The 11150-nt window shown below is 45.3% G+C and overlaps 1 protein-coding gene across 4 annotated transcripts; it reads left to right on the top strand.

The window, feature by feature from the left end:
• Window positions 1–493: 493 nt before the first annotated feature.
• Window positions 494–10658, top strand: AGT (angiotensinogen). 4 transcript variants are annotated; one of them, XM_056487018.1, is made up of 5 exons: window positions 494–648; window positions 2923–3739; window positions 7638–7902; window positions 8384–8528; window positions 8974–10658. In XM_056487018.1, exons 2-5 carry the CDS (start codon window positions 2950–2952, stop codon window positions 9163–9165), a joined length of 1392 nt encoding a protein of 463 aa, XP_056342993.1. In that variant the 5' UTR covers window positions 494–648; window positions 2923–2949; the 3' UTR covers window positions 9166–10658. The 4 variants fall into 4 exon arrangements, with proteins under 4 accessions (XP_056342993.1, XP_056342990.1, XP_056342991.1 ...); XM_056487015.1 differs by having other exon boundaries at window positions 570–779; XM_056487016.1 differs by having other exon boundaries at window positions 574–779; window positions 2926–3739.
• Window positions 10659–11150: the final 492 nt, after the last annotated feature.

Genomic DNA, 11150 nt, shown 5'->3' with positions numbered 1-11150 from the left:
GGGATGAAGTCTTTGTGATCCAGCTCTGGCAATCTCACCTATCTGGCTTTCATCTCCATTTCAACACGTTTTGTTCAAGAGGAGAAAGAACAAAGCCTTGACATTCTGAACAGTTCAAGAGGGAAAGAAGGGGTAAAAATGGAGAGTTTAATCACTTTATTCTGCAGTAGCATACGTGTCTCACACACTGGTGAGTCTCCAGGCTGCAAGGTAGAGATTAAAGGCAATTTATCTGTGAAGACAAAAATCTGATCTAACCGTACAACAAATATAAGTACAAAGAAATCTGCACTGCTTTCAGCCTGGCACAAAATGGGGTGTTCTCAGCTCCTGTAACCATTTCTTGCGGATAGTAAAGCGCCTGTGTGTGCTTTGGTAAATGTGTAACTGCAGGCGACACAGGTGTGCTGCGTCTGGCTAAAGGTTGTGTGCGCATCCCTGGAGCTTTCTGCGCAGCTGGGCTAAGCCGGGCTCAGGTTTCATCGGGCGCTGCCTGGCCCGGGGTGCCTTCTCTGCGATGTAAATAAAGCAGCTTTGCGCAATGGAAGGGCAGAGCCCCGGCTCAGCCCCACCTCCCGGGGGCACAGGTGTGGTGGGAGCTCGCCCGAGGGACAGCAGCGACAGAGGGGCGACACACCCGGGACAGAGGCGAGAAAGCGCTCTCGCTGCACTTGCTTTGGCTGCTGCTCTTTCAGCTCAGGCCTTGGTGCTTTCCCGAAGGGCTCGGGGCTCTCTTTAGCCAAATAAACCACGCTGGCTTTCCGCAGATGGGGCTCGGGGTAAGTGCTTGGCAGCGAGAGCTGCTCCCATTGCTTCTGCTCGTGGGGCAAAAGCAGCCAGGGACAAGTGACCACTGGGTGCCAATGGTGCCTTATGGCACAGGGTCACCCTCCCTGCTCTCAGCAGAGATCAACTAATGCCTCAAAAGAATTGCATGATGGAGAGAACGCTGTGGGAAGGGCATTCCTTCTAATTTGTGGCTTTGGGGTTCATTTTCCTGAGCATCCCAATGTGAAAAATGTGTTGAGTAGTCTAGAAATCCACTAACACGGCAGCTGGGCTAACTGGGAAAGTGAAGTTGGGAAAGCACCTCCCAAGATAATTTTTTAACTAGTCATAAGCAATTAATCATGTGTGTGACATGCTGCCAGTGTTGGGGGAGGTGAAGAGGGGCCAGGACAGCAGCACGACTGTGCTGCCCATACAGTAATTTAGAGGATGAGCTGGGAGTTAATGGGGAATAACAATCCCTGGGTGAAGGCACAAGGACAGAGATATACAGCAGGTCCTCCCCTGCATACCTTTGGGGAGCAAATAGTTTCAGGCTTGACCCACAGGCATTTCAGTAGGAAGACATTTAGACATCCTGAGTGACCATCACAGCAACAGAAATTCCATTTGCAAACCCAGCTGTTAGATAGAAGCCTACAGCCTGGGAATGTAGATATCCATGTCAGCAGGCAGACATACTTAGCAAGGTATGTCTAGTTACCAAGTGTCTCACATCTCAGTTTTTGTATGTGCAAGAGAGTGGGGTACTGCAAACTGGGATATTATTAGGCATTAAATACTTGGGGACCCCTCAGGGGAAAGAACATGGTTATGCATTGTAAATTAGGCTGGGAAAGGGCCAGGTCTTGAATAGATGGATTTAAACATGAGCGCTTCTATCCTGTGTAAAGTGTTGGTGGGACAGTATTGCTCTGTGTCCTCTCAAAAGGCTCAGGCTACCAGAATTACAATACCTGACAGACTGGTGTGACTCAAAAAGCCTTGGAGAAAGAAAGCAGAGAGCAGGGCTTGGGTACTGGCAAGATTAATATAATTTTGCCCATCCAATGGGCTCTACAGAACTTGAAATGGGCAAAAGAGGGTGAACAAAGTTACAATAAACAAGAAATTACTAGTGGAATAAAAGTACAGCTCTGACAGCATTTTGGCTGATGATATGTGTTACAGATACATAATTTTCAACATATTCCAATTTGGATTTCAAATACACAGATTAAAAGTCATGAAATAGAAATCTGTGAAAGGTACAGCAGAGCAATTAGTTTTCAAAAAGTCTGATATAGGAAAAGAGGGAATTCTAAAAATACAAAATTTATCAGTGGGTATAATTTGTCAGTGTGTGTGTGTCCATGACATTCCCAATATGCATTATGTCCTTTGTGCTTAAACACCACATGTAGTAAAATTCTCTGCTTCTTGTCAGGAAAAACAAGAGCAGCAGGTGGTCTTTTACCTTGGAAGAAGATTGCCTGCACAACTGAGTAGAACTCAGCCTACCCCTCTCTGTATTCAGACATAGAAGGTGCAATGAAAATGGTTTCAGTGTGAGCACGCTTGTATAAGGGAGCCTGGAGTGTGTTGGCCTAGAAGCTAGAATGAATGTTTGCACTGGGCTATGAAAACTCTGCTAGTGCCAAGTATTTTGCTGACTGGACACACAAAGCAGGACCAATCTGTGTTTGGACCTTAAGAGAACTGGTTTCCAAACCCACTTCCTGCATAACAGCAGGCACATTGCTCAGCCCGTCCGTGTGTCAGCAAGGCTCAGTGCAGCAGTTTGCAGAGATGGCTCTGACCAGGTTCCAGGAAAAAATGTTGTTGCATCTGTTGCAACACAAGGTTTTGCAGGAGTAGCATGTTCTAGTTAGCCAGCATCCACAGCCCTTCCCATGCTAAATCCTTTTGGTACTGAGGTAGATAATGGAGTCACATCTGTGCTTATCATTTCCCACCTGCTGCCATTGAAACCGGTGTCTGTCTCATCCTGGGCTTTCTGGGGGCAGAGTCAGACCAAACACCACTAAATACTGAAATTCCCACCTTTGCAACTCCAACACAGCACTAGCACTTCATCCTGTGATTATGAGAAACTGTTCTTGAATCAGACTGACCAGTCTCCTTTTCTCCCAGCAGACACTGTGGAGGCAATTTTCCAGCATGAATCTGCTAGCACATCTTCTCTGCTTGGTGGCTTGCCTTACCCTGGTGGCTTGTGACCGGGTCTACGTCCACCCTTTCTCTTTGTACAGTTTCAATGAGACTGACTGTGACAAGCTGGAAAGATTGGTTCAGGAGGGGAAGACTATTGTCCCTGTCTCCATTGAGTCCCAAGCCACACCTGAATACGAAGGTGACGTGGATGACAAGAGCAGGTTGGAAGCCCCAAGCCTCAACACCTGGGGCAAGGAGGAGCGGGGCTACCTGAGCGGCTTGGTGTACGTCGTGGGCATGCGGCTCTACAGCGCGCTGCAGAAAGCACACAGGGGCCAGAACGTGCTCCTGTCCCCTACCAGCCTCTACAGCTCCCTGGTGTCATTCTACCTGGGGGCCTCCAACCAGACTGCACTCGACTTGCAGGGTTTGCTGGGATTTGTTCCCCCCTCTGGGAACCTTGACTGCACTTCCACGGCAGTGGGAAAGAATTTCCTTTCCAGCCTGAGGACGATCGAAAGGCTTGTGAAGAGCGGAGACGAGGAGCTGCTCTTTTCCAAGACACTGAGCCTGTTCTCTGCCCCTGGCATAGCCCTCTTCCAGCTGTTCATGGAGCACTTGCTCCCCAGTGCTGATGCATTCTACGCCCGAGCTGTTGACTTTACAAACCCCGGCGAGGCAGCCAAGCAAATAAACGCCTTTGTGGAGGCCAAGAGCGAGGGCCAGAGCAAGCTGGTGCTGGCAGACATCGACCCATCCTCCGAGCTGCTGTTTGTGGTGGATGTCTGCTTGGCAGGTATGAGGCAGCACCGTGCGTTTTGGGAACGGGACTGGGAAGGACGGGCAGTAACCCTGCTCCTGGAGGGAAGCAAGGTCACACATGGCCACTGGGGAAAGGGAAGGGCTGAGATGAAAGGCTGGACCTCTGCTCCCCACTACTGTGCACTGCCTGCACCCTGCCATGAGCCAGCAAGGGCAATGGGAAGTGAGGAGGAGGGAGATGGCCTCCAAGAAATTTTCCTTGTCCAGGAAATTAAGGATTAGGAAAGGTGCATGAGAAAGAATTGCACAGCATTTCTGGCTGCAAAGGAACTAAAAGTCATGAGGGGCCTCCAGCAAGACTGATCAGGGTGTAGCTTTAAAGAAAGCCAAAGGGGCTGGGAGTAGCAGGCCAGAGGTACAGATAGAAAAAAGGCTAAAAAATACAGTGGACATGACTCCTCTAGTGACTATTAAACACAGAAGTCTGGAGGCAAAATCTTGCTCAGAAAGCAACCAAATGTCATCAGTTATGGAAGCAGGGCAGCTTATACAAACCTAGAAGAAATGAGGCAATCCCTTTGTTGCCTAGGGTCACTCCATGCTGCTGTCCCAGAAATCCCCCTGCTCTACAACTGAGCCTTCTCTTCTGAGTGTAGCTGCTTTCCTAGATCCTCTTGACTGGATGCAATACCAAAGACTGCACACTTCAGACAGCTTGCCTACCTGGGACTGTATTTCAGAAAACTTGCCCTAAGTTCCTGAGTGGGCCTCTACTGCTAAAGGTGGGGTTGTGGTGCCCAGGAAACCTTTTTGTGCCTCCATCTTTGCACCTCAAAATTGGGTGTCAGTTGGATGTCAAAATTGGTTGAAAATTTGCCTTTCATGGGTGCTGTCATTCTCTCAGCAAGCTGTAGGCATCAGGTCTCTCTTCATTGTAGGATCTAGCACAGATATGATGCTACAAAAGTAATTGTGTTACAGACTTGGGCACGGTCACAAAAGCAGAGTTTTCCTTTAGTAGAACCATTTTTTCCTCTTCTTCTGTATTGGAAACTTGTAATTTGTATAAGCTTAGAAACACATGTTCAAGGATCTGCCTCACTGAGTCAGCTCTGGTGCATTTGAAATGTTGCAGTCCCCACACATGGGATGGACAAAATTGGCTCAAGAACAAATTAATTACATAAGCAATTGTCTTCTAATAAAGATAGAAGATGACTTTAGCATTGTTTGCCTTTTGGTTGTGAAGGGACATCCACGACAGCTGATGCTGTCATGCTCCATGTCTGTCCCTATGGCTGCAGAATGGAAAAAGTAAATTTTTTTTTTTCTGAAACACATTTTATAAGCTCTGAGATTCTATAAGCAGCCATAGCATTGACAAAGTGACAGAAATCCATACAAAACAACAGCTTAATGTTCCAGTGGTCTCAAGTGGTGTTCACTAGCATGCAGTTTTCTTCACATTTGTAGACTTGCTGCCAAGCAGGACCTGCCACTTAGAATTCAGTGCAGAACATCAGGGGCAAGTTTCACTGAGGGTAGTAGTTTCTTTAGTGCTAAACAGAATTATCTGCCTGTGGAAGGAGCTGACAGCTGGTCTGTGAGCCAGAGTTAATTGATAAGATCTACTTCTGAAAGGAATTTTACCAAGTTTGGCCACCTTTATTGAAAGGTCTTGTACAACTTTCCATGCAAAACTTGATGAATATCATTTTGCCCTGAATTAGGGACTGCTTTGAAAATAGGAAAAAGAAAGCTCCTTACAAGCAATGTTCATATCAATGCTCTGCATATCTGGTATTTTTTGGTGGACCTATTTTTTCTAACAAATCCCAATCCCCCACTTCAGCTGCTTTCCTTTTAACATGCTCCCAAAATTGTAAAGGGTGTCGAGCAATCACAGTCACTTGGCAGGGGGGCAAAGTCCAAGGAGGAGCAGGCTTAGATTTATTACTAGATTTGCCACAAACAGATCCATGCACCAGTTCAGATTTTGGTATATCCTCACTATTACTGTCAGGCAGCTGAGGATATAATGTTAATGATCTCATTTGCTTGTGCAGTTCGGAGGGAAGTGGGGGGCAGACGGCTCAACTCACTCTTCAATTTGTTTCTCCTGTAAAGTTGTTTCAGTCAGCTGCTGTGCTGGAGAAATGTATTTTGATTTAGCACTTGGATTAGCCAGCTGCTGTGCAGGAGAAGCATTCACAGGTTTGACACAGTCTTTCAGGGACAGATACTGAGAGATGCTATCAGCTTGTCGCTTGTTTCCTGCAACAACAGACCCCGGAGAAACCTGCACAGAAGCAGCTCCAGCAGGCTCTACTCCAGGGACAGTCTCAGACTGAACTTTGCTTTCCTGTTCTTACCCATCAACTTCAGTTTCTTGCTCTGAGTCTTCCTCCCGCTCCCTCTCATCCTGCTCTGTTTTTCAGTCTTTTGAAGGTTCATAAAGCAGTCTCCAAGTAGCAGCTAAATCTGCAACTGACTTGTCCCCTTTGGATATCATATCCCATAGTCTTTTTCCAATGTCTTTCCAAGCTCTGACACTAAAGGCAGTGCTTGCATCAGTTTCAGAGTCTTGTGACTTAGCCCACAATAACATACTACAAAGGGCATAGTCAGAGCTCTCAATACCTTTTCTTTTCGACAAAGCTTTCCATGTAGATAAGACAATATTTTCTTCCCTTGATAAATTATTTCCCACTTTGTCCTCAGCAGCTCACCTGTACTCCAGGTGTCAAAGTCAGTTAGGTCTGGACCAGCAGCTTTCCTGCTGCTCTCCCCTCTATCCCTGGCTGCATGTCATCCTGCAGCCCAGTTGCAGATCATGTTTGGTGTCCCCAGATATCACTGTTGGGATGGACATGACACACAAAGGGATGCAGTACACTTCAGAAGGCTAATTTCTGTTTATTATAACAGCTTGCTGCCTTTTATACACTCTACAAAGTTTACACTTTATTCATTGTTTAGAATAGATCAACATAACGCTCATTGGTGGAAAGCAGTCTCCACCACTGTTTTCAACTAACTTTCACAAAACTTTTCCAAAAATACTTCTCCCAGCTGCAGGTTTCTTCTTGCTTATCTTCTTCTCCTTCTCTTCTCAGTCTCCATACCAACAGCCTTGGTGAAATTCCTTTCAGAAACAGACCTTATCAATTAACTCTCTCTGGCTCACAGATCAGCTGTCAGCCCCTTCCACATCTGCCCAGCTGGGCAGCAGCATTGATTGATGGCAGGGAGAAGGTAATATGTTGAAATGCAAAGCTGCACAGAAGTAGTCCAAGGTGAGAGCAAGGCCTCTCATAGTTGTGAACTGGGAAAGAAATTTATTTTTAGGTCTAGTTAGTGTTTGAATCTGTCCTTTTTAACCTCCTTGGCTCAACCCACACTTCGGTATTCTGCTTACAACCTTCCCCATTGCATGTTTGGAAGCACATCCATCAGGGTCAGCCCTTGCCTTCCCTCTCCTGAACCCACCTGGCTGCCTGAGAGTGCTCCTGCAGCAAGGGCTGGCCCTGATGGATGTGCTTCCAAACATGCCATCACTGCACATGAGGGACAGAGAGGAAACCAAGCAGACCCTCTGCAAGTCCTGTGAGCCCCTGGGGACCATGGGGGGAAAAAGTCAACCAAGCAAGCAGAGACACTCTCCTGTCCCCAGGAAGGCCACAAAGCCAACAGAAACACAGCAGCTTTAGTCACAGTCCTGATGGTCGTGGTCCCTGTGTGCTGGGCTTGAATGCCGCCAGAAGGCAGATTAAAAGGGGGAGACATATGATTGCACTAGCTCAATGTGATTTTATACACATAGGCCTTCTTTAAGGCACAGAGTGTTGTTCTTAAAAAGACCAGCTAAGGGGTAGAGGGGAGGAGGGAAGGAAGAGAAGAATCAATTTCTCCTTTCTTGATCTGTTTTTCAGTGAATGTTAAGCAAGCCTTCCCACTCAAAGAGCCTCAGGAGTTCTGGGTGGACTCAAGCACAAAGGTCTTGGTCCCTATGTTGTCTCTCACGGGGACATTCAAGTACAAAACCGATGCCAGTGGGACTTTCTCCGTGGTGGAGGTGCCCATCAGCAAGACAGCGCTGCTGGTGCTGCTGCAGCCCGTCAATGGCAGCGACCTGGAGCACGTGGAGGCAGAGCTGACCTGGCAGTCCTCAGCCTGGCTCCAGTGGCTGTCCCCAAGGTAGGGAGGGGGTGTGTGCACTGTCCCATAGCAGGGATGGATGGATGGATGGATGGATGGATGGATGGATGGATGGATGGATGGATGGATGGATTGGGGTGTGCCACACAGGCCTGTCTGCTCACCTGGGCTGGGATCCTGCCAGGGAGGTTTTACTACCCAGCACGAAGAGAAACCCCTGCAGGGCCAGGGGCTCACCTCCAAGGAGCTCCACTTTGGTGGGATCAGCTTTTTATCTGGGGGTATTTCACGGAAACGAGCAAGTCCCTTTGCATCCCACCCACGAAGGGGGATGATCCGGGGTTTAGCAGCAGACCCTGGGTGAGTTCACACTGGGAAACAGTAACAGGCACCCACTGTGTTTGTGCCCATGCACCAAGCACTAGCTGTTGGTATTTTCACATGCTGATTCCCCAGGACTGCCCAACCGTGATGCTTTCACAGTGAACTCACTTGCCCCTCTCTTTCCCTCTCTCTGCAGAGAAATTAAATTAACACTGCCAGCATTAACTCTAGAAGGCATCTCTGATCTACAGGAGCTTCTTGCAGATATGGAACTGCCTGGACTGCTGGGGAAGGGGGCAGATTTCAGTAGGATAAGCAACACCAGTATAACAGTTGGAAAGGTACAGTACATATCACTGGCATTCAAAAAAAAGAAATGTTTTCAGCCTCCTAAACTGAATAAATTAACCTAGAACAAAGCAGTTAGAGCCATGCTTAGCAGGGGACTGAGTATCACATACAGTGTATGTTTTGGATTTAGTAGGAGAATAATGGTGATAACACAAGAGTTTTAGTTGTTGGCAAGCTGTGGGAGGAAAGACTGAGCAGCTGTGTGGTACCTAGCTGCTGGCTTGGGTCAAACCATGACACAAGGGTAACAGGATTACAGACCAGCCCAGTGTAAAAGCACTTATACAGCTTTTGCACATTATGGGTAAGTACTCCAAGAGCTTTTTTTAACATCTATGGAGTACAATGTGCTTTATCATTTACTCAGACTCTCATTTGTCTCATCACGATCATGCTCTGATGAGTCCAGAGTTACTCATATGTTTTTCCTTGCAGGTAATAAATAAAGCCTTTTTCAAACTGGGCAGTGATGGAACAGATCAGCCAGCAGACCCTGCAGCACAGAAAGAAGATGGGGTGTACCTGGACGTAACACTGAATAAGCCATTCCTTTTTGCTCTTTTTGAAAAGCAGTCAAGGGCAATGCTTTTTCTTGGCAGAGTAGTAAACCCTCTGCGTGAGGATTAAATGCAGACATGGAGGATAAGAAAGGAGTGGAATGATGCACATTTCCCACCACCTCTTTCTTATTCATCAGTTATTTTTGTGATGTTGAGTGCTCTACTTAGCTTTGACATGAAGCAGTTAGTGTTTGAAATACAGCTTTTTGAAAGCTAACACTTTGCAACATTTCATCCTCGTTCATCTATTTCATGTGAGGTCACTCACATCCTTCCTCCAGCTTCCATTTTCTTCTTTGTCTCGCTTTTGCTCCTAGTTCCCTTTTTGGATGCAGTGGGGCAGAGCAGTGTTTCGATGCAAGGCATCAACTTGAAAAAAGAGATTGATAAGTAGCATTTACTATACCATTTTTATTTACTATAGAAAAGGACCTCTTCATTCTTTAAAAAGCTTTTTTTTAATTGTACGGTCAGTTTTGCAAGAGAGACTCCCTTTTACATTACAGTGAAGATTTTACAATTATCCACAGAGATTTCTAGCTTCATCAGCAACATTTCCCTTTGAAATGCTGCCAACAGCACAGGCAGGATCTGCTTGTCCCACTGAGACAAGATTTTTTGCCTTGGAAGCAAAAACATGCTTAGAGGAAATTTCTTCTTTCTGCAGGCCAGATGGATATGTTCACTTCTTAACTGCTAAAAATAGTGTTTGGTAGTATTCATGAACTGTGATGGATAAATTCTCAGAGTCTGACAGAATTATCTCTGATTTTTTTAGGAAAATAAAAATCCCACAAGGTCTACTGTTCCAGTACAATTCCATTTCTTGGATTACTTTATAACCTGTGAGGCATTTCTTACAGCCTTATAGCAAAGAAGGACATTACTGGTTAGAGTCCAATTCTGGAAACTTTACCGAATCCAAACCATATGTTCTTTTAAAATAGCATTAATGGCAATAATATATAATAGTATAAAGAGTGGATGTGGTGCAGCTACTTGTGAATAAAACTATTACAGCTGTCCAGTCCAACTCTTAACAGAGTCATAAAAATTTGAAACATTAAAGTGGAATAACAGATTATTAGATGTCTCTTGAATTAGGAAGTGAGGAATTGGGAGACAGACCTTGGTACTGAGGAAAGCCTGCAAAAAGGATTTCCACCTCTCATCTCTCAATTTATTGTTAGCACTGATAGCACTTAAGAATAATAGCAAACCTCTTTGGCAGACCATGCAAGACATATCCCACAGTGCACAGCAGCTCATTATCATCCACCGTGGCCCAAATGTGTATCTAATCCAAGTGCACTAATGCCAGCAACTTGCTGGATACATGACATATCCTTGTAGCTTCATGGGAAATGCCATACTGTTATAAATAAAATAACCCTCAGAATCCTAGGATACAGCATCCATGTATTTATCCATTTATACTGTATGTACTTCAGATGCTCTAATATCTAAATACTGTACTTGTAATATATTACAGAAGCAATTTAGTATGAACTTGCAGAGGTAGAAAAATGCAAATAAAACGACTTCCAAGTTTCTTTGCCAGTTTGGTTGGGTTTTTGTCCATAAATAAGTTCTGGCTTCTGAAATCTGCTCTGAATCAGATTTATATTTTTAAGACAGTAAGTTGTGTGTTATCAAGCACTACAGCCAATGGTATAGCTCTAAGCATGAAAGAGGCAACTTCATACTAATTTAAATGTTATCCCATTTACTTGTTGAAGTCAGAAGTAGTAGATTCTAATGTTGAATTTTCACAAGGTTAAAAAAAAAAAGTAAAAAAAAAAAATCAGAACAACAAAACACAAACAAAACCAGGGCATTCCCTGACTTTAAAGTCTTAAATTCACCTCCTACTGTGCCCAGACTATGTTGCCTGTCCTTCACATATGAAAGAGAAGCATCAATAGGCAGATCACTCTAGGTTCAAGAAAGGTCTTTGTTAATCCTTCTAACATTTTAAACCCTAGTAACACTTTCAAAATTTCTGCCATATAAAGATGCACCTAACACTGATATAACTAGGTTTGAAGTTAC

This window comes from Oenanthe melanoleuca, chromosome 3 (genome assembly GCF_029582105.1).
Source record: "Oenanthe melanoleuca isolate GR-GAL-2019-014 chromosome 3, OMel1.0, whole genome shotgun sequence".
NCBI classification, from domain to species: Eukaryota; Metazoa; Chordata; class Aves; order Passeriformes; family Muscicapidae; genus Oenanthe; species Oenanthe melanoleuca.
This window is presented reverse-complemented; position numbering and strand designations above follow the sequence as displayed.